This window comes from Pinus tabuliformis, chromosome J (assembly GCF_031772625.1).
Source record: "Pinus tabuliformis cultivar Carrire ecotype Pingquan chromosome J, CPIR1, whole genome shotgun sequence".
NCBI lineage: Eukaryota > Viridiplantae > Streptophyta > Pinopsida > Pinales > Pinaceae > Pinus > Pinus tabuliformis.
Genome location: NC_142295.1, coordinates 1,418,891,717 through 1,418,916,338, shown reverse-complemented (window position 1 = coordinate 1,418,916,338; position 24,622 = coordinate 1,418,891,717). Strand labels below are relative to the sequence as shown.

The following is a 24,622-nucleotide window of genomic DNA, read 5'->3' as shown; positions in this document are numbered from 1 at the left end:
GAAATATAAAATGCACAAGGCACCATATGTCAGTAATGAGAGAACTAACAACTATTCCAAGGGGAAGTCAAGTAAACCATTATTAGAGAATAATAGCAAGTACGTTCCACCACCAATGTGAAATGAAGGGAAACAACAATTTAGTGTTGAAAGGAAAAAGGATGGAAAATGTTGGAAGTGCAGAGACAAGTATTACGTAGGACACAAATGCACAATGCAAAAATTGTACAACTACGAAGCCGAACAGGAAGAAGAATATTCTGAAGGCATGTCTAATGAAGAGAACAATGAAGAAAATGAAAACCCTAGACCAGAATTAGAAGAAGATATGCCACGAATTTCTTTGGAAACTATCATAGGGATAGCTCAACCACAAACACTAAAGCTTAAAGGTCACATCAAGAAGAAAAACATTATCATTCTAAGGGATTATGCACAACTTCATAGATGTCAATGTTGCAAAAATACTGAACATTTTTTCTTACCCTGTAGCAGATTTAAAGGTTATGGTAGCAGATGGAAAATGTATAGATGGGGTAGGCACATGCCATAAAGTCAAGTTGCAACTAAGTGAATATGGAATGGAGTTCGTTTTCTATACAATTCCCCTAGGTAGTAGATTTCATTTAATGGATACAATGGTTACAAACACTAGGCATGTACTCAACAAATCACCAAAAGTAGTTCGTTAAATTCAAATTAGATGGAAGGAAATACAAGTTGTTTGGGTTTCAAGCTCCACCAACTCAAGTCATCTCCGCTCAGCAGATGAATTAACTTATTCGCAAGGGATCCCCGAAATTTTTCACACAGTGTCAGCAGTTGGAGTTATTATCGATAGAAGGGACTCACTAGCCATCAGAAATCTCATCTTTTATTCAGAAATATGAGAAGTTTTTGTAGGATTTGCCAATGAAATTACCCCCTGAAAGGCAAATTGAGCACATCATCAAATTCAAACCAGACTTGACATTGGTAAATGTTAAACCATATCGTTATCCTCATCACCACAAGAAAAAAATAGAATGATTAATACAAGATCTATTGAAGCATGGAATCATTACAAAAAGTAGAAGTCCTTATGTTGCACCGTAGTATTGGTCAGGAAGAAGGATGGGTCCTTCTATTTGTGTATAGATTACAGATGGTTAAACAAAATCACTATCAAACATAAGTTTTTGATTATATTCATTGATGAAATTCTAGATGAACTAAACGGTGCAGAATACTTCTCAAAATTAGATCTAAGATCAGGGTGCTACCAAATACGAGTAAGACTAGAAGGCATTGAAAAGACAACATTCAGAAGTCATGGAGGGCATTATGAGTTTAAATTTATGCCATGTGGTTTAACAAATGCACCATCCACCTTCCAAGCAACCATGAATGAACTTTTTCACCCATATTTATGGAAGTTTGTATTAGCTTTCTTCGATGATATTCTGGTCTACAGTAAGACATGGAAGGAACATCTCAAGCATCTGGAAGAAGTGTTGTTTGTATTGGAGAAGAACTAGTTCTATGCCACGCTATCAAAGTGTACGTTTGGGCAAAAGGAAGTTGAATACCTAGGACATGTTATATCCAGGGATGGAGTCCAAGTGGATCCCAACAAAATCAAGGAAATCAAAGAATGGCCCAAACCCAAGAATGTATCCAAGCTAAAAGGAGTTTTAGGTTTAACCAGGTATTATAGAATATTTATAAAAAATATGCACATATGACAACACCCCTGACCAATTTGTTAAAGAATGATGCTTTTCAATGGAATGACCAAGTAGACAAGTGTTTCGAGAATTTAAAGGAAGTAATGTCAACCACACCAGTGCTAGCGACTCCTGACTTCTCCAAACTATTTGTAGTTGAATGTGATGCTTCAAGATTCGGAATTAGAGCCGTATTAATGCAGGACAACCACCCTATAGCATTTGAAAGCAAGAAACTTAATAAATGAGAAGGATTAAAATCAACATACTAAAAGGAGATGCTTGCCATCATACATGATTTAACAAAGTGGTGCCAATACTTTCTTGGGAGTAAATTTTCAATCCAAACCGACCACAACAGTCTTCGATAGTTACTTCAGCAAAAGACATTATCAATAGAACAACCGAAGTGGATGGAGAAGTTGTCAGCTTTCAACCTAGAAATATTGCACAAGAAAGGAAATGAGAATGTCATAGTTGATGCACTCTCAAGTAAGGATTACGATAACACAACATATGTTGCCATGATAGTTGTTCCAAAATGGTTGGATGAAATACGAGTCGAGTATGCCAAGGATGAGGATTGTGATTCCATGATTAAGAATATCAATCAACATACCAATTTCGAGTGGAATAATGACATAATGTGGTACAAAGGTAGAATTTACCTAACACCAACATCCAAATTTAAGTTGAAAATTATTAAAGAATCTCACAATTCACTTGCAGCTGGACATATCGATTTCTATAAGACTGACTACAACATTTGACAGTCATTTTATTGGAAGGGCATGAGAATGGAAATTCAGAGATATGTTGCAAAATGTGATATTTTTCAAAGGAATAAGAGTGAAAATATTCCAACCTCAGGTTTGTTACACCCACTACACATTCCCAACCAGAAATGGGAAGAGATTTCAATGGATTTCATAGAAGGACTACCTATGTCTGACGATAAGGACAAGATATTTGTTGTAGTCGACAGAAACTAAGTATGCCCATTTTATGGCCATAAAAAAAAAGGACACAACTAAGCAAATTGTGGATATGTTTTGTAAAAACATCTACAAAGTGCATGGGTTCCCCAAAGTCATAGTGAGTGATCGAGACGCCAAGGTTCAAGGGAAATTTTTGGAAGGAATTTTGCCACCAGGCAGGAATATCCCTCAGCATGAGTTTAGCTTATATCCCCAGATAGATGGTAAAACTAAGGGTGTGAATAAGTGCTTGGAAACAAATCTTCATTGCTTCATTACTGATAAAAAAAATAAGTGGAATCTGTGGCTACACCTGGTGGAATGGTGGTACAACACCACCTACCATACATCAGCTAAAATGACACCTTTCCAAGCTCTCTATGGTTATGAACCACCCAGATGGGAGGATTTTGCACTACTCGATTATAGGGTTCTAGAAATAAAAAACCACTTAGAAGAGAACCAAAGGATTGTTAACTTATTAAATGAGGATCTAATGATGGCACGTAATAGAATGAAACAACAGGCCAATAAACATTGCACTAAAAGGGAGTTTGAAGAAGGAGAGTGGGTCTTTCTTAGACTTTAACCATATAAGCAATTGTCATTAAAACAACAAGGAAAGAATAAACTATCACCTAAATATTATGATACATATCAAATAATCAAAAAAATAAGTAGCATGGCTTATGGGCTAAAGTTACATGACAACTGTCGAATCTATAACACCTTTCATGTATCAAATCTGAAAAGAGTACTAGGGAAAAACCAAGTAGCTCCAACAAAAATATCGGAGATCGATGAAGAAGGAAGAATCATCCTAGAACGAGAAGGTATACTCTCTACCCGAGAGAAGGTACTATGATCCAAGAAAATAAAGGAGTACCTCGTCAAATATAAGAAATTACCAGAGGAAGATTCATCCTCTGAGTCAGAACATTTTCTTCAACAACACCCGATGTTACCCATGTTTTGAGGACAAAGCATTTTTAAAGGGAAGGCAATGTTATGAATTTAAATTCATAACAATTAGATATTTTAATATTGTTTTAGTTAATGAAACAATAAATGAATAATTTTGAACCATTAAAATAGTTGTTCTAAATGAAGAGATAGTAGTCCCAACAGACATGTCTCTCTGAATAGGCATGGTCAGTCAACTCCTATTTATGGAGCACTGCCACAACCTTATACTCATCAATTCATTTTTCAATAATATATATAATAATTACATAAGTCAAATTATGTTTTAATTTACTGAAGTCTAAAGAATGAAGCGTACAAAATATATGCTCCATGTGACTAGTTTGTGGCAAAGTACCCTTGTAGCTTGTTAGAATAGTCTCTACTCAACAACACCTCGTATGCTTCTAGAATGTCCACAATCACTATGTTGATACATTAGTGGACCCATCCGTCAGATGATAAATGGATGATGACATCTTTGAGTTCACCAATCACATGGACATGAGTTTTTTCCAGCTGAATAATTTGTGCATTTGTTTTGTCCCATTTTGCATTGATTTTCTTGGCAATAGATAATGGCATTACATTCACCAATGCACCAAAATCAACCAAGAAATTGTGTACATTGAAATTAAATATTTCAAAAATTAACAAGAAATGTGGGAAGAGAGTATTTACATCCATCGTTAGATCTTTAAGTACAGATTTGAGAGAACCAGAAGACTTACTAGATCCCTTGTCTGAAGAGGTATAATTACCTGTGGAGGTCTACCCAAGTGCCTGTAAGAGGATTTCCCACTGGCTCATGATATTTGTTAATTCAAACATTGAAATGTTCGCATGAACATTCTTCATGTCGTCAATTATGTTGTAGTCCACAACGGGAAGAATGGTCGAAGTGTCTGAGGATGTAACTTGGTTTGTGGCTTCCAAAGTGATAATTCTATCCTTACTGCTCACAGAAGCACTTTTCATTGAGACTGCTTTCGCATACTTGTTTTGAGTGTCCTGCGCTAAGTTGACTAGTGGGTTGATTTTTCTTAAAATATTTTCCTTAAATTTCTGCTTCGACAACTCAATTGTAGTGGCCGACCCTTGGCTTCTTAAGTTGTATCGATTGGTCTTCTTTTCAGATAGACCATCACTCGGAGGTTGTTTATCGGTAATACTCGTTTGGGTTGTGAGTATGCAATTGAACATGCTTACTACATGCCCGCCACTTTGATTTTCATCTGCTACAACAAATTCTTCCTTTTCTTTTGCAGGCTTAGTCTACTCCTCAACCATAACCACATCAACAAGATGCATAGCAACCATGTTCATATCTTGATTCCACTGTGGGCACGTTTTCTTTGAATGACGTTCTTGATGATATGAAAGCTATTGATCTGTGCCCAAGTGTTAAATGTTCAATACAACATTGAATCTCTATGAAGACTTTGTCGGTTGGTTGCTGCTACTGTGAGAAGTTACAGTCCTTATGAACATGTTGAATCTGGGAAGCTTGCTTCTCCTGGTGGTCTCTTGACCTTTTTTTGATCTCTTTCATCTCATTAGACAGAGACTTGAAAAGACGGTTCAAGCTTTCAAGATGAGATGGTCCTTTCTCTTGGCCCTGTTCACACTAGACTGAGACCTCTTACCCATGTCTTCGGATTCTTTTGTTGGTTCATCATTTGAGATTACTTTGATTGCACACAAGTCCTTATCAACAACGACAACCTCTTCATATTTTTTTTTTAGTGTTTGTTTAGCAATTTGCTTCACAAACTACGCAATTCTTGCTGGAAAGGTAGAAGTGTAGTAATATATTGTGATGGAGTCATGCGGTTTCATGTTTTCTGAGAATTCGTTCAAGATGTGATTGAACCTCTAATTGAAATCTTTCACTTTTTCCTTTTTCTCCATCTTAAGATTACCCAGCTCTTTCAATAACACGGCGGGGGTCTTATCATTAGCAATTTTTTCAAGGAATATCTTCTTAAATCCCCTCCAATTCTAGATGGAGTTTGGAGGAAGGTTTTGATACCATACAGTTGCTCTACCTTCCAAGGTACATATAAAAAGTATGCATGCAACATCATCATAACGTACCTCAAGTGTTTGTAGATGTAGGTAAAATTTGTCTAGATGGTCTTCACCCTTCACTGTTTTGTCAGGGTCATAATTTGTTAACAAATTCTCCAAATTCTTTGGCATCTTGTGTGGAACACCCGAAAGTGAAATTGGGCCCTGAGTCATCTAGTCCATATTTTGGTCTGCCATGTCTTCGTCATCTCTATCCTCCTCTTCTTTGTCAGAATCTAATGGCTCTTCTTCCTCTTCCTCTTCTCTCCCTGACACACCAAAAGTTGTGTCCGAGAGTAGAATTTTATCTCCATCGCCACTGTGAAAGAGTGGGGGCTCTTCCTATTTTTCCATAGAGTCTGCTAATTCTTCAAGAGTGGCAAGGACCATGTCTTCAAGAGTATAAATTAGTATCCTCATGGGGGGGGGGGGGGGGGGGTCTTGTTCTTCTTCGGAGAATATGGAAGACTGGTTACTCTTGGGATCAATCCAACAAATTTTTCAATTTGACAAGTTATAGGGCGGATGGCCAAAATCTGATCATATGGGATTTAATGTTGAAGCTTGGAGTGAGAAGAGTCACCAACTTTAAAAGCATGAGTAGGGGAGGTGCAATGAACATTGATTCCTTGACTGAAATATGGGATGATGGCGTTGTTAGGTTTATCAGCCATAAAATAATGGCTTCCCTCCTTCTAGTGCCATAAATGTTGACAGTGCTTGACCCACCAAAATTCAGGGGATCTCCCTGATGTGAAGTCCCAATTTGACCTCACACCGTTTGGTGTAGGATTCCCATCCAGTTTAAAGGCCCAATTGTTGAATTCTTAAATATTTTCCTTATCTATAGCTGTCAACAAGAGAGAGGGGCGCAATGGTGTCTTTGAAAAGCAAGGGGGGTGTGCTTCGTGATTTGTCAGTTGCAAATGTGTCAAGCTTCTTCTTCTGTAGAAAGGGGAGAAAATTAAGCCTCTAAGTGAGAGGTAGTAGTACCACCTAGGAAGAGACATACATGAACTAGAAGGGTCCATCTAAAATCCAGTGAATAGTCCACAACGGATGTGGTGGTCGTTGCAACCAATAAATGAAGAAATATTTGTAATATCCCTTAGAATAGTCCACAAGGATGAGACAATAATAACAACCATTACAACACATTTTTAATAAGATAAGCACTAAAATAACTGAAATAGTTCAACTAACTTAGTACATGTGAAAACAAACATGGAATACAAACATCCACATAATAGTCTTACAAACATTCATAGTCCATGCATGAAGAATGTGTTCACCTTGAAATCTTATGTTATTAAGTAAAATTTCCAAGACTTGTGTTTATAATGTACATCATTAGCCGCAATAGTGGAGCATTGGAGCCACTCCTTACTCCTCAAATAACTATTTGATCTCTCTAATGCCTTGCGGTAGGAGCCAAGGTGAAAATTATTTTTCTCATACAATGAGGGAGTATGTATAACCAAGGGTGACTCTTTGACTACCCTCATTATTGTTTGACTTCCTATGACTTTTATAATTACATGAATCTTTACATTCCATGTGTGTTCTTTGGACTTCCACTTTATAATACATTTTGAATACAATATACATAATCTCCACAATAGTGGTGTGGCAATTAACCACTCATAACATGACATGACATGACACTGGTGACATGGACTTCTTAATGATGTGGTAATGTCAAGTCATTGTTGTTACTAAGTGTTGGATGTCTTCTTGAAGGTGCTTTCTCTTCACCTCCGTATGGCTTGGTGATGTGGAATATTCAATGATCTTTAGTCTTGGATGGTGGTCACAAACTTATGTCCCTTTTCTTTCTCTTGATTTATCAACTTGTGAGTTCAGATACAAGAGAGTCTTTAGTCATGCTTCTCTCCTTATTCTCCTTCTCCATCATATCTCCATGACCTAATAGTGTACCTGTTCTTACAATTCACTCATGACGCGATGACATCAATCTAAAAACTTCCTAGTCTAAGATAATGCATTCTGATCCACCAAATGAGCCCAAAACAAGTGACAAGATGGGAAGAGGGGCTCAGTGAATGTGAATTGTGTAGTTCCAGTAGCTAGGGGGAAATCTTGAGCTCTAATACTGTGCAATGCGCAGCTCGGGGAGGCCTGAAGGACAAGATTGTGTAATTTCGGGAGCCAGTGGGGTAAGGCTGAGGGACTGTACACTAGGAGAGCTAACTATGCAGTTTTGGGAGTCAAGGGAGGATATGCTTCTACGAAATTTAGGCACTTAGAGGATGAGCTTGAGGCTTGAAGATGTGAAGTGCGCAGTTCAATCCAGGCTGGAGAACATAGCTGCGCAATTTTGGGGGTCAAGACGGGACTTGGGCATAGGAACTGCGTAGTGCAATAGCCCTAGGAGAAAGGGACTATGCATTATGCAATTTCAAGTAACAAGGTCACAACTTATATGGTTAAGACTACACAGTTCATAGTTTAGTTGAGGTCTCGTGAAGCTTAGTTTCTTGGTCGGGAAGGTTTTCCAAAAATGGTTGTGTGTGGGATGGGTGATGAACTGTGATGAACCTTAACTCTGATCACACACTTAGCAGAATTTGATGACATGACAACATAGATCATCCAAACACATGAAAAAATAATTTCCCTCTGTGTGACTGCATTATGACAAGATACAACAAGTACGACACTTAAGATAGACTTTGGGATGATCCTGACGACACTTGTGCGACAATGTTCAAGACTTTGTGTATGGGTGTGACAGATGCTTACATAGTTAGAACAACTCATATACACAAAGACATACCTTTGGAACCATCAGAATAGGCTTACAAACATTACACGACAGCTAAGCATGCCAAAAGATGGCAGTTAACTCAACATGAAAAAGGGAACAATGCACTACAAGAAAGCTCATGAAATGAGCTCTAGTGTCTGCGAAAATAATGAACACGACCAAGGAAGGCTTTGAAATTAAATGTAACCCAAAATTTTGGAGGGTCTTGTAGCAACTATAACACCCATGAAAGTCAATGAAAGCGGGTAAATGTGGGAGGAGGCGGGTTACATTTCCGTGGTATCCTTTGAAGTAAATCTCTTTGGTGCCATGATGTTGGTGACTTATGAAGGGAAGTGTTCAACAACTGCAACACCTGTAGGAGGAAAATGCACTCATGTCAAAGATAAATTAGCTTCACAAATTTGACTTACAAAGAAAGATCTGAATAGATACCACTAGACTGAAAAGGAAAATAGCACAATTCTTGAAGTGAAGGAGGGAGACTAGCTTCCTAAACCATGCATTGCATAGTCTCAATAGCTAGGGGAGCAACTTAAGGCTAGAGACTACGCAATGTGTAGTCTTAGCCTGGGCAGACTAAGACAGAGAATGCACATTCCATAGTCTCAGTGGCCAAGGGACATGCTTGAGCCCTGTAACTGCACAATGCACAATTGGGCTAGCCAGGTACTACCCATTCCATAGTCTCAGAGGCCAGGCATCAAGCTTGAGCCTTTGACTTGCGTAATGCCCTATTAGCAAGGCAAATGTTGGCCAAGGGAAGTGCAGATCTTCTTGAAAAGAGTATGGGAAACTAGCAGATATTAGTGATGGTGCAAGTTAAAGTGTAGATCTAATAAGGATAGATAGATCAGTGAAAATTAAGTGCAAAAGATCGATATGCAAAAGGAAAAGCAACACATGCATGGAAAGTCTCTAAAATATTGACCACTAATGGGGACTAACAAGGAAGTTGATGCGACACTTGTAAAAGGTGAACGATAGACCAAAACAACACTCATATAATCTAATATAATTTAAAATCCTAGCAACCATGAAAAGAAACAATTGAAAGAACACTCACATAAGCGAAACGACAAAAAGCAACAAAAGACGACAAAAGCAAAATTCACCCATAAAAGCGCTGCAAACTCCACCGAAGGATCCTTGATCTCCTTGGGAAGGCTAGAGCTCCAAGATATAATGTACAAATGATCTCTATTGGTTTCCATTACATATATTTATATTGATTAGGGTTTATGACATGCATGCCTAAAATCAAGGAAAAAATGACACTTGGTGAAATTCCAAAAATAGCAAGTTGTGTCATCCTTCAGGAAACTAATTATCCACTCCCTATTTTCTAGGGATGCTTTTTTTTTTTCAGGAAAACTAGCCATCCACACTACCAAAGAAGGTTGTGCATTTCCCAAGGACTGGGAAATTTCTTGACTTAGTGCATTGCACAGTTTTTGAGCTGAAGAGATGCTTTGCACAATTTCTAGGCTAAAGGTTGGCTGCCATCCAGGGCTGCACAATTTCTAAGCTCAAGGTAGACCTGCCATCCTATATTGCATAATTCCAATCATCAAGGTTGGCCTGCCTTCCAAGATTGTGCAGTTTGTCGAGGAAATCTAAACAATGATGCAAGGTCAAGTCAAAAGCTTTCTTGTGTATGAAGGATATCAAATCGGGATCAATACATCACAAGAAAAGCATGAAAAGATAAGTCTTGATCATGAATATTTGATGACAGTGAAAGATAGGCTCCTATGGACAAAAGGGAGGCTCCAAAATCAAAGCATGGGAAAAAATTCGGAGGGTGGTTGTAGTAGCTACAACACACATGCAGAGGGAGTTGACTATGTGGAAACATTTTCCCCAATGGAAAGATATTCCTTGATCAGAGTCATTCTAGCATTAGTTGCACAAATGGGGTGGAAGATCCACCAGATTGATGCGAAGGTCGGCTTCATCATTAGTGTTGTTGAGGAAGAAACTTACATAGAGAAGCTAGAGGGATTTGAGACTTACAATAGGGAGACAGATGTGTGTAGACTTGGGAGAGCCCTGTATAGTCTCAAGTAGGCGCCCCGAGAGTGGTACATGTAGATTTATACATATCTCAGTGGATTGGGATTCACAAAAATTAAAGCAAATGCCAATCTCTATCACATTGTAGTAGATGGCAAGTTTCTTATCTTGGTATTATATGTTTATGACTTAATACTTACAGGTGATGAGAAGTTGATCTGCTCTTTCAAGGAGGACCTTGCAAGAGAAACCAAGATGAAAGACATGGGAATGATGCATTACTTCCTTGGGATGGAAATACGTGTTGATGCCTCTAAAATCACTGCATCGACATCAGAGAAAACCACCCGGTCCGGACCTTAGTGCAGCTCCTTTTCCGTTTGGTGTGGTGGCTCCGACTGGATATAATGGGACCAGTTTCCCAGTGATGTATGAGTTGATGGGTGATTGGTTTGTAATGTGTAATGAAGGTGATAAGTGTTTTATCCTACAATTCAAAGATATACAAATATAACTAATCTAACCTGGGTATCTTTTTAACAACACGATTTTTTATTGTTTCTATTAAACAAATAATCATAAAGATGGCTTATTCATAAAACAAAAAGATGTATTCATATGATGATTACTTTGTTTAAGAAGTTAAATAAAGTAATAATAAAAAACATTGTCGCATTCATCACAATATATATATATATATCACTGACATATATGTCCAAATGATAACAATTCCAAAACCTTCATAAATGATATGCTAAATAATTGTTTGAAAACATACATATATCAATAATAGCAAGTTTTAAGAAATGCTCATTCACATAGAGAAATAAGACAAAAATAGAGATAATAGTACTGTATGCATTTGAATTCTCTCGATGTAAACAACACTTAGATTCTACTTTCCTATTTGAGAAAACCTTCAAAAGATGCAAAAGTGTGAGTCTTGCAAAAAGCTTCTTTCACAAAAATGTAGAACTTTGGTCCAGCTTTTGATAAAAAAATATTAGAAGTACAGAAGTGCAACTCCCAAGTCAAGTTTTAATAAAAATTGAGGACCCTTTCTAAATACATGAAAGGGTCTTAAATACTAAAAATAACAACTAACTATCAATAAAAATCACTATGCATTGTTCTAACTATAGACATGAAAATCTGGGATTCATTATGAAATAATAGTGCAGTAGCGGTTGAACGAATTCATTGTATCGGCCTCCTTTATGTTGTGGCCAGCAAAAACCCCCCTTCTTATTTAGTGTTATTACTTATGCTAAATAAGTGGGGACCCTTAGTCAAAAATTTAAAAATCAATTAGTGATTGAATTTCCTTTTTCAATAAAACTTACCATCATAAACTTAGGAGAATGCCCTTGAAAAATCTAAAAAGCTTAAGTTTTATGATAAGGTAGGATAAAATCACTCCTTAAGAAATATCGCATCGCAAAAAGGATAATGGATACCTCCTTACAAACACAATTCTAAAGTTGCGAAATCGCGATGTGAAACTTCATCGCATCGCATCCATCAAATATCCTTTACATTGAAAAACCTCAAACTGCCGATATGCGATGGTGCATATCGAAAATCGCATTTCGTAGAAAACACGTTAACGGATGATTGTCATATGCTACGCTCCTGCGATATTGCAATATTGCAATATTGCGATAAAGCGATAGAGCGATGTTGTGATCTGCGATATTGCGAAGCAAATCACAAAATCACTTCATCGCAAATCTTTCGGGCTCGTTGTTCAAAAAAGTATTTTCCATAAACCAAGACCTGGTTATGCGCTTTAATGCTAATTAATGAGTTAGTTGCCAATCATTAATGAAATAGGGTTTCGTGCTTATCGAAGAGCCATTTCACGTAAGGTGGTATATTTTATATGTCTTCGGCATTTAAAACTTTCCTATCACCTTTTCCTTATCATGATTCTCATCTCATTTGTAAACTACAGGAACGAAGAACAGAGAATTATACAAAGCAGTATTCATGATACTATGGGAAAGAAAGGCAAAGCTTCGAGTTCTGAAGATCAAGAAATGACGCCCTTGTATACAGACATCGCCTATAATAGAGACGCTGGTATTACTACCTGGGAAGGCATGTATAGTCTACTTGAGGAAGAGAATCCCAAAATAATGGAGGTTACAGCTACTACAGGCTCACACGAGTCTTCTGAGGCGTCTGTTACAGAGCTAGCTTGCCCATTCTTACACCGAATAACGGTGAGGCTCAAAATTCTTCCATATATGGAAATGGTTAAATGGGTACTAGACAGTGCTGACATTACAAATAGACAATTTAAGACTCAATGTCAGCAACTTATGGAATTGTTATTTTCACAAAATTTAAGCTTTATATCTACTAACAAAAAGCGCGCAAGATGCAAAAAAATCGCATCAGGGAAGCGTGGATCAAGAAACGGAGGCAGTTTCCGACGTGCGATTAGCGCCACATCGCTGAGAAAAACCTCTTGAAAGGGAAAGGAGGTTAATTAATATCCCTTTGGAAGAACTATGCTTGGAACCCGTAAGGGAACCAAGTCCGAGTATCAGTCTCAGTGGAAGTTCAGGCACAGACAGATCTAAATCTAAATCTGGGAAAGAAACATCAGAACATTCTAAGAGATCCGAAAGTGGCCATGATAAAAGCGAAGGGTCAGTAAGGGATACTGCATAGTCAAAAGAGCTCCCATAGCAACAGGCTTTGATATCTCCACAGCTAGATCCTCCCCCTCTCATCGTCCAGCCACCATCAATCGGAACCGAGCTAGATAAAGAATGGGAGACATTCAATGATTTAATCAATATTGAAGGACAAAGCACAAAAACACCTGTGATTAATATACAGGCAACAAAATATATAGTCACAGGAACAATTATCAATGTCTCAGAAATGGAACATATTCCCATTACCCCATCCTCTGAACTTATGCTCAAAATAGAGGAGATTCCTCCTCTTGATGTATTTTATAGTCCACAACACAAGGCAGTAGTGAGAAAACAAAGAAAGAAAAGAAAATTGGAAAACATACTCTCTCAAGATGCAGAGCAATTATATATCCTATGGCAAGATCCTACCACTGATCCCACTGAAAATCTCACCAAATTATCTCAGATCGCAGGAGCATATGCCTCTGCGACCATTGATAAAGCATCTGAGGTACAAAAGCTATGGAAAGAGAAGGAAGATCAAATACAGGTGTTGCAGCAACAGCTGCAACAAGCCAACGCCAACAACGAAGCACAGAAACAGCTTGAAAGATTACAGCAGGACTTCCAACAATTTTTTTTTCTACGTAAAGCTAAATCTATTATATTAACAAGGAGGTAGTAAATTTACATCATGACCGTAGTCAAGCACTCTGCTCTTGCGGTAGGTAGTTCTATCCAAAACAGGCATGGTTGAAAGATGTCTATTTTTGTTTCCCACGCAGGGGAATAATCTCTGAAACATGAGACAAATCAAAAACTCAAAAAAAAAGACCAGAGGAGAATGATCACTGAAACACGAGACAATACCAGAAACCCATGACCAAGTCGCCTTACAACCTTGCCCTATGGAGAGGGGCATTCTACAATAAGAGAAACGTGGATGGCCTTTCTATTCATCAATGGGCTCTTCAGTAATTTGACAACAACCCATATTAGGTGGTTCCTCTAACTATGTCACATTCTGAGCATCAGGACCCAGATCTACCATCATCACCTCCCGCGCGCTGCTCCTTTGTTCATTTGTTTCCCGCTAAGGCGTGTTCTTCGTAGCCAGTTGAAAAGATGAAGAGGGTTCCTGGATTTCCCTTGAATTTTCTGCTTGAGTCCTTAAGTCAACAACTAAACTTTCCTCTTGAAAAACCACTGTAAAATAGGCTGTGATCCTGGGCCTGTTCAGAGCACTGTCAAAGGTGAATATGGCGGAGCCTGTGGCAGGAATCGGACCGGGTCGAGAGTCAGAGGCTCGAGACCTTCCTCTTCTACTGCGAGAAGAAAGCCCTCTCCTTGGAGGATGATTCAAGTCGCTGGAGGATGAATCCGTTGGGGCTCTTCTCGGCTGCCCCCTGCGACTGCCTACTCTAGGTCTCAATCGAGGCATCCTGCAGATGATAGTGGCCCAGATCCAGAAATTTTGCTGTGGGGCGATAGCCTGGATGCGGCGATGCCTCCTAATTGAGCCTCCTCTGCCTAGATTGAGCGTATCCTCTGGGTTTTCCGAATCCCTGCGCATGTGCACTAACCAAAACCAAACACAGATATCAGTTGCCAAGAGATAAGAATGGGAGGGCCAATTTGCGATACCTGAGCAATACTCGGGGAGGGGAGTGACCAGCCTCGCAGAGAAGGCCAAGATTATCAGCACCGGGGTCCAATTCCTTGCCTTCTCTCTAAGTTTCTTTGCATGCGCAGAGGAGTGCCGGCAGAGTGGCAGAGCCACCGAATTTACCATCTTCCTCGACCCTTCTCCGGTTTTAAGGTTACCAGCCTTGTCTTGGGAGTCGCCTCCCATTACTGCTCCCTTGATGGCTTGAACCCTCCATTGCACGCTGGTGCGTGTGAGACTTAATTCCCTCGCTATGAGCCTGGCGTTCCAGCCGAACCGGTAGTATAACATACCCTGAATGACGATCATGCAGATGTGCCATGCGCCGTGTGTTATTTCCCTTCCACGTTTCTTGTGCAGGTCGGGCAAGTGGCGTTCTGCCCCGCCCATCCACTATCCTATCATCTTAACTCTCAGCGCTAACACCCGCATCCGGGGGAGCAGCTTCCTTTTGGACCTGAAGTTTGCATTCCTGTGCATGATCATGGTTTTGGGTTATGTCGAGCGTCCCTGTAATGAGAGTGTGCTTAGAATCCACTCCCAGGTTGGCTAAGAGGTCCGCTACCTTATTTCCTTCCCGTTTTACATGAGTGAAGATGGTAGCTCGATTATTGTGAATCCATTTTTCTAAGGCCTCCAATCTAGCTTCAAGTCTCCAGCTTTTGGAAATTTTCCTGGCATGAGTCCCATTAAGAATTTGCTTGGACATGTTGATGAGGACGAGGGAGTCGCCTTCAACTTCTAGGGGTTGAAAGTTGTGGATTCTGGAGAGGAGAAGTCCTTGCCATAGTCCCTCCAGTTTTGCTGAGTTATTGGTGTCCCATCCTATGTTTCCATAGTAGATGAGGAGGGATGAGCCTACATGATTTCTAAATATTCCCCCATATCCAGCATTTCCGGGATTGCCTTTTGATGCTCCATCAAAATTGAGCTTGATAGTGTGCTTTTGTGGTGGAGTCCAGGTATCCTTTTTTCCTTTGCTGCTTTCTGAGTGGGCTTGAGGTGGGTTTCCTTGTTGGAGTGGAAAATTCCAATTTGCTCAAATGGCCTTCTCATTTGCCAGAGTAGGAAAATCATCTGGTGTCCAAGTGCGAAGCGCTAATGTCTCCTTAAGGTTCAAGCAGAAGTTTCAGATGATCTTTATGGGGGTTGTTTGATCTTTGAATATACGCTTATTCCTTTCCTTCCAGATACACCAAGTGAGGAGCCCTGGTATTAATCTCCAAAGTTGATTGAGTACTTCACTTTTGTATGGACTTTGGTGCCATTGGCGAATTGAATCGATGATATCTTCTGATACTCTGCATTTTCTTTGGCATCGAAAACTGGCTTTTTCCCACATTTGGTTTGCCAGGGGACAGGAGTCCAGAAGGTGCTGAAGAGTTTCCTCCTGCGATTTACAATTAACACATATTGATGGCCCATGGTAATTTCTGCGCCTGAGTTTATCCCATGTCAATATTTTCTGATGCCCCACCAACCATAGGAAAAGTGATACTTTGGGCCAGTTACCAGCTGACCAAATTCTCCCCCATATTGGATCTAGAGGCGATGTAGTCGCACTTATGATCTTGTGGGCTTCTGCAGTGGTGAAAGTTCCTTTTGGCCGGTAGCCCCAGCATATGATGTCTTTGTCCTTAGAGTATCTCACTTGGCGTTTTTGGAGTTCCCCTTCGAGTTCCTTAATAGTCCTTTGATCAGCTCTATTGATTATTAATTCGCTTTGCTGCCATTTCCTGTATCCTTGATCAGTTTCCTGAGTCCAATGGTGCCATATTTCTTCTTGATGCCGCTCATCCTCTGAGTGGCTTGGGAGTCGACTGAGGAGACTGCTGAGTTTTGGCAACTGGTTCCAGGCATCCATCCAGAAACGTGTTGTCTTGCCATTTCAAACCTCCCAAAAAATGTGTTGTTGGATCATTTGAAAGTGTTGTTTAGCTGCATTCCAAATGAGTGAGCCTTTTGCATTGGGCGTTAGCCTGATGAGCTCCTCCTATGGCCTGTGATTGGCATATTTAGCTGTCCAGATGGCCACCCATGGTTTGTTGGGGATGGTTAACCATTGCCACCAGATTTTTGCGAACATTATAACATTACTATGGCTGGGGTCTCTCAGACCAATGCCTCCTTGCTCCTTAGGCTTGCATATGGAGATCCATTTAACCAAAGCCCATTTGTGGTTTGTGCCCATCGCTCCCCAGAGAAAGTTGTGCTGTATGTTTCTTATTCTTTTTATCACTCATTTAGGAGCTGCAAGGATTGAAAAAAGGTAGAGCGGCATTGCCTGTAGAACGGCCTTGATTAGTACTAGTTTGTTGGCTATATTCAGAGATCTATGAGTCCATGAATTGAGCAAGTGGTCAATTTTCTCAAGAAGCAAGCGCCAAGAGGAATGCTTGATAGTTGAGTCAATGAGAGGGGATCCAAGGTATTTGGAAGGGAGAGAGTCAATGGAGAAGCCCATAATACGAGCGATGGCCCTTTGAATGACAGGAGGCGTGTGAAAGAAAAAGATATGAGATTTGGAATTATTAATACTGATTCCAGAGGTCTCGGAGAAATCATTCAGCAAGGATTTGTACATAGAAGCTTCTTGGACAGAGGGGTACCCGAACAGCATGTTGTCTTCGACAAACTGCTGATGGGTAATAGCAGGGGAATTGTGGATGGAAAGACCTTTGATTTGCTGGGCAAGGCGAACCTGAGTTATGTGGCGACCTAATCCTTCAGCCATGAGAACAAAGAGGAAAGGCGACAGAGGATCGCCCTACCGGATACCTCTTGAGGGACTGAAGGGGCGGGATGGAATGCCATTGACAAGGATGGAGAAGAAAGTCGAGGAAATGAGATTATGAATGCATCGAACCCATATAGGAGAGAAACCAAAAGCTAAAAATTTTTTTTGTATGTACATCCAATTTAGCTTATCAAAAGCTTTTGACAAGTCCAACTTGAGTATCATACCTGCTTGCTTGGTGTGCTTGAGAGAGTGTATAACTTCATGTGAGAGGATGATGCCGTCCAGGATATGTCTTCCTTCCACGTAGCCGGATTGTTCAGGTGAGATGAGCAGGGGCAGTAGCACTTTAATCTATTCGCTATGACCTTTGAAATCACCTTGTAGATTACATTGCATAGAGCAATTGGCAGGAACTTGTCTGGGGTGATACTGCCTTCTTCCTTTGGAATGAGCACAATAAAAGTAGAATTGAGAGAGGGCAGAAGCCAGTGCAGGGTGCGCAACTCCTCAACTACTTTCCAGACTTCATCTCTGATTAATTCCCAGAAGGAATGGAAGAAGGTGGTTGTGAATCCATCCGGGCCGGGGGCTTTTCCTTCCTTGAGTTGATGCATTGTTGTTTCTACTTCCTGTTGTTGAACAGGGCGAAGAAGGAGCTTGTTGTGATCTTCGGTGATGATTTTTGGCACGTTTTGTGTGATTTTCTCAATGGTCGTCCTTCTGTCTTTTTGGGGCTCTTGGTGAACCTGCCGAAAGTGCCTTATGAATTCTTGCTTGATCGCATCATGCTCTTCTACTCTTTCCCCCCTTGCTTCTTTATGAAAGGGATAGAGTTGTGCATTCTCCGCTGTACAGTTGTTCTGTGGAAGAACTTGGTGTTTTTCTCCCCCTCCTTCAGCCATCTTATCCTTGATTTTTTCTTCCATAATATTTCCTCCTACTTTCTCCTCTCCTCCAGTTGGTAATGAATGCGTTTCTCCTATTCCAAAGTTTCTTCATTGTGTCCTTCTATGATTATTTTCTGTTGGAGCTGTTCCATTTCCCTGTTTAGATTCTGTTGCGCCTGAAAAATGTTTCCAAAGGTTTCTTGATTCCAGAGCTTGATATGAGTTTTGAGATACTTGAGTTTCTGTTGAAACTGATACATTTTGGAACCTTCAGGCGGATGAAAAATATTCCAGGTATTTTTGATGAAGTCTTTGAATGCGGGATGAGTGAGCCAGAATGCCTCAAAGCAGAATGGTCTCTTATTGGCATTACCCGGTCTTTGCCACTGAAGGGCGATGGGCCAGTGGTCAGAGCCTGCATAAGGGAGAATTGCTACTGTTATGTCCCCTCCTAAGTGGACTGTGTTATCATTCAGAAGGAATCGGTCTAGCTTGGAGGCGATTTTATGCCTTCCAATCCTTCGATTGTGCCATGTGTGCATTCCATTACAAAACTGGAAATCAATAAGGGCGTTGTTTTGAATGAACTCCTTGAAGTGCTCATTTCCTGCTCCATCCTTGTTCGACCTCCTTTCTTTTCCTCTAATTTAGTTATCATGTTAAAGTCTCCTCCAATAATCCACAGGGGGTGGACTCTGTGTAGACTCAGTGCTTCTATCGTGTCCAATAAAGCCATTTTACTACCCGCCTCCTGAGGGAAGTAGACATTTGTAAGATGCCCGTGAATATTGGTACCTAGAATATGAAAGCTTGCTTGGATGATGTGGTGGGATGCGTGTATATCTAAGAGCGCTATCGCTTGCGGATTCCATGCTATAGCGAGCCTTCCAGAAGCCCCAGAGGCATCCACTGCCACTGAGTTGCTACCTACCCAAGCTCTGGAGAGTATGTTTCCCAGAGTATCACTGTTACATTTCGTTTCCTAAAGGAAACAAATTTGTGGCCTTTCCTGCTTTATCATGTTCTTAATCATTCTATGTTTTCCTGGGCTATTGAGCCCCCTTACATTCCATGATGTGAGCTTCATCTTTCACTATTAATGGTGGGTTTGTAATACTTGGTCAGCTTTGCATATCTTCCTGAGTCAACCAGGATTTTCCCTAATGCAATTGTTCGTTGAAGGTCAGTTCTTCTCCCTCTTTTCTTGGAATATTTTGGAGTGAGGCTCCCATCCCAGTGGCTGCCCGGTTGGATGCCTAACTGATGCTGCTGGTACGCCCTGGCTAGGATGACTTCCAGCGTGTTGAGTTGGTGCTCTGGTATCTTGTCAAACTCCTTCTTTTTGCATGCTGCTTCGAGCTCCAGGATATCGAGTCCTCCTAGGTCGAAACTTTCTGGCTCTTCATCCATCACTTTTGGTTGATTCATATCTTCTGGGGCTGTGGCTGTACTCATAGTATGGATGGAGGGGGCATCCACTTCCATGTCCTTTGTCTTTCCACTCAAGAATTTTCTGATTTCTTTAGGAGGCCCAAGGTTCTTTTCGGTTGACTGGGAGGGGAAGAGGATCCAGGGGGAGGAGGGATAACAGAGGCTGAGAGAGGCGGGAGCTTTGAGATTGAATGCAGGGGATCTTCAGAGGTATTGGCCAAGATCTCGAAGCTATTGCTGGTTGAAGGGAGGGATGCAGCTTCTGGCTGGGGTTTCTTCCCATTCAAGGGTTTTCTATGCGATCTTTTGCGATTGGTAACCTTGGTGAACCCGTCTTAGTTTTGCATGTCAGAGGGATTGGGGGGTTGGGGTTTGGCATTCAGTGGGCAATCCCTGAAGAGATGTCCAAGCACATGGCATTTGCGACAACGAAAGGGGACATGTTCATAATCCAATGGTTGAGTCCATTCATAATCATCGTGAGAGAGACTTACTGAGTCTGGTAAGGCCTTGTCCAAGCGCATGAAGACGCAGATGCGAGCGTAGGATGTGTATTTGCATAGTTTCATTTCTTCTGCTGCTTTTATGTATTCCCCCAGCCCATTTCCTATATCTCTTAGCGATTCTTCATCCCAATATTCCTCTGGCAGTGAGTACATTCTGATCCATACTGGTGCCCATCTGAGATCCTCCTTGTTCACGTTGAATCTTACTGCCCATTCCCTTAGATAGAGGCCAGCTGAGTTGAAAAAATATGGCCCTTCGTCCATTACTCGGTTCCTATCCTCGATACAGAAAAAAATCACCGTAAAGAACCCTTTTGGCCCTAACTGTAGTGTAACATGGCCCTTGGGTTTCCATTTGGCTGAGATCCATCCATGCAATGCTCTTTCTGTTGGCTAGTATCCGATAAATTTTCCAATGAGTGCATGGTCCCTCATATACTAGATTCTCCCATTGATTCTGTGATTGGGTAGTTCTATTCTAGGCCTTTCAGTTGCTATGGGTTTGCATGTGTTCGAGGTTACCTTTGGTACTTCTGTGTGCATTGTATCTCTTTCTGGTATCTCATTGTTTCTTCCTGACTGGTTGAGGGGCGCGTTTGTTTTGTCTTGCTGAGGGGATTCTCTATTAACCTCATCCTCATGTACCAATCTTGAGTGCATCGATCCTATTTGCACCGACCGATCTCTTTCAACTTCTGGGGAGCGCTTTGAGGCCCCCCCCCTGAGATTTGCCCATGCTCATCCTCGCTATACCAGAAGATTGTTGTAGATCTACGCTAAACTGCTGCTGCAGCGCCGCTATGACAGAGGAATCTGTGCCGTCACGAGGTTTGCTCAAACCCTAGTTCATGGAGCCGCAGGACTTCCAACAATTACAGATAGGCTACCAAAACAGTTTGGCTGAAAGAGAAAAATAGTTACAGGATATGCAAGATATGCACAAGGATGATCCTAAGCTTACAGAATTCATTACAGAGTCCATTTCCCTAAATAATCAACTACTACAGCAACAGGAAGTGTTGTTCCAAAGAATATTACAGTGGAACTATTATTGCGAAATAAGCGATAAAATCACTAATCAAGTTGTGGACTTACGACATGATTATGATTTAATTGATAGAAGAGTTACTGAATATTTGGCTTGGCAAGAAACAGAGGAGGGGAAAAGAGCAGGCGCACCAATAATCAATGACAATCACAAAGAAATGCTCTTTAACAAATGGGATGCACAAATCAGGAAAGTAGAGCAAGCGGCAGAAGACGCAGCCACAACAGCAAACAATGTTATTGACTACATAAATGAAAATTTGCACAGGGCAAATCTGATCTTAGAAACCACTCCAGTGTATCTACCAAAATCTCAGCAACTGCAGATAGGCTGGAGACAGAAAGCTCAAGAAAAGGTAGAATCAATCAAAAGATTAACTAAGTTGAATTGGGATTCTTACTGGTCACATTTGGTAAAACCACACAGCCAATGCATGACTCTCAAATGTATCATCAATTTTGCCGAAAAGATGGCACCAACTCTTGCCAATGCCATTTTCGCAAGACAGTTAAAGTCAGAAGTCGGCCAGCCGACTCTTCTCAAATAAATGTTGAATGCTTGTGATTTCAAGGAACCAATACAGAAATAGTTAGTTGTTAGTTTTAATTTTAGATTCAATGTTAGTATTAATTTTGCTTTATTTTTGCTTGAAATGAGGACGGTCATTTAAACCGTATTCTACATTTTTGTAATAAGTTATTTTTAGATTTAGTTAGTAGTATTTAAACCCTTCTCATGCATTTAGAGAAGGGTCTTGAAATTTATCAAAAACTTGTCCTTAGAACATGCACTTTTGCACCCTCCGAGGAGGTTTTGATGAATGAATGGAACATGATTTATTGATATCTGCATTTAATATCTACTACTGATGTTGCACTTCTATACTCTTAGTGGATGTTGGATTAAGAAGAAATAAATCATTATCACTTGAAGCTCATGAGTTGAACTAGTTATAAATGGTACTTCTATCACTTAAATCTTTCTGCCTTTGTGTTAAAGTGATATATATGTTCATTTGTTTATATATTGATGCGTGAATGCTTGAGTTATCATTTGGCACTTCTGTACGGTGATAGCTATTTATTTATGCTTAATGTATGAATAGCTTATTATGCAATATGTTTTTCACCACTGTTTCGTCTAACTTTTTATACGAAGTGTTTTATCTCTATTGAATTCTCTTCTTATAACAGTTGAATGATCTTTATTACCAATTGTTATTTGAAATCATTTTACATCGCTTAACGGAAAGATTACACCCTGGGTTAGTGTAGAATTAGATATTTCTATTTATTAGAATACAATTACATGTTATTAGATTAGAGTTCAAGTAAAAGCATTTCATTTAGGAACTTTTAGAAAGGAAATATCAAATCTCAACACACACACACACATAAATTGGGAAACTGGTCCCATATCCCCAGTCAGACCCACTATACCAAATGGAAAAGGAGCTTCCAACCAAGGTCCGGACCGAGTGGGTATCCCCCTTGTTGTAGACCCGATTTTTGGGGCTTCAACACTTTCCTATGATTGTAGCGGGCAGATTGCGAGCATTGGTTGGATTTTCAGAGGCTGACTCATCCTGGAGTGTAGCTGGGCTGTATAGGTGGCATCAGAGAGTTCAGAGATCATGCAGTTGATTGCATCCGAAAGACATTTCATGGCCATCTGCTGGCTATGTGGCTTGACTAGGAAAAACCAAAATGTTTCCCATGTCAAGTTTTGGATTTCTCTAATATGTTTTTCTCTATTTGCCAGCTCCTGTTTCCAATGTTGTTCCAATGGCTTTGCCTTTGGGAGTTTACCTAGAGAGCAATCGGTGATCAAATTAGACACGTGTAAACTGTTATTCACTAATTCAATCAAGTTTTTCATTGCGGCTCTGCATCTAGAAGTTGCTCTTTCGGCTTTCATTAGTTGGGACTCCCATTCTAAAAAATGGATTTCCTTGTGCGATTATTGTATTCTCCGCAAGTTGGCAACCATTCCTTCTATGGAATCTTGCCAAGATAGAAAATTGGTTAACCTTTCATCTGTATTTTCCAATTCAAGTTTGGCGTCCACCACCTTCTCAATCAATGATGCAGAGATATCGCATAAGGGGTTGGCCAATGATATGTTGTGGCAAAGAATATCCAACTATTGGGACAAGGCTTTGGTTATTTCGAAGGCTTCTGTTCTAAATTCACTTACCTGTGGATAACCCTTGTACCTTTCTATCTATTCTTACGTTTGTGCAATTTTATCTTCCTTTACCTTCTTCTCTTGCTCACTTATCATCTGAAGCCTACTTAATTGCTGATACAACTCCTATTGTTTATTAAGAGTCTGCTTATCAATCCTCTATTTTTCTAGTTTCAATTGCTCTCTTAATCACTCATTTTGTTGCCTCTGCTCTGTTAACTACTGTTCAAACTGATTAATCTTTTGTTGTCTTTCTATTGATTGCACCTCAAGTTGAGTAATCCTCTGATCCTTTTCCCTCATCAGATGGCTGACCTCTGAGGCTTTATCAATTGTCGCCACTGTGTAAGCTCTTGCATATTGAGATAGCTTTGTTAAATCCTCAGAGGGATTGAATTCTACTTTCCATACCACATTCATTATTTCTTCCTGAGGAGTTAAAATAGGACTTTGATCAATTTTCCTATTCTTCCTTTGTCTTTTAACTACAGCCCTCTGCTTCGAACTGTAGAAGACATCGAGAGGTGGTATTTCTTTGGTTCGTAGTACAATCTCCCTTGTAGTATTCTCAGGAATGATCTCTATGTTCTGCTGAATTCTGGGTAGGCTTCTTGTCCCTTCAATCGGAACAGTAATAACTTCTGGCTTTTGTACTGTTGGCAATTTTTGTGTAGTGAGCTCTTGGGATTTATTCGGGTTATTGATGATTGAGTCAAACTGCGCCCATTCCTTGATTAACTTAGGATCAATATTGATATTCGTATCAAGGGGCTCACTAATTCCTTCTTGTTTCTGCTCCCTTTTTGGGGTCTTTTCCTTTTTAGGAGTCTTTTCAATAATTTTCTCTTCATAGTGGCCTTCTAGTTGCACCATAGAGGTAGTATTTAACAAGTCCAGAAGAAATGTTTGCAATCTTTGTGTCCTAAACTTGTAAAATTCCTCTAGTCACTCTTCTCCCAATTTTATTTTTGCCAGTTGTTTCACTT

General features: G+C 40.1%; 1 protein-coding gene across 1 annotated transcript; it reads right to left on the bottom strand.

Moving 5' to 3' along the window:
- Positions 1-20,230: 20,230 nt before the first annotated feature.
- LOC149232656 (uncharacterized) lies at positions 20,231-20,665 on the bottom strand. The gene has a single exon (XM_089381963.1). It carries the CDS (start codon positions 20,663-20,665, stop codon positions 20,231-20,233), a length of 435 nt encoding a protein of 144 aa, XP_089238089.1.
- Between the last annotated feature and the right edge of the window lie 3,957 nt (positions 20,666-24,622).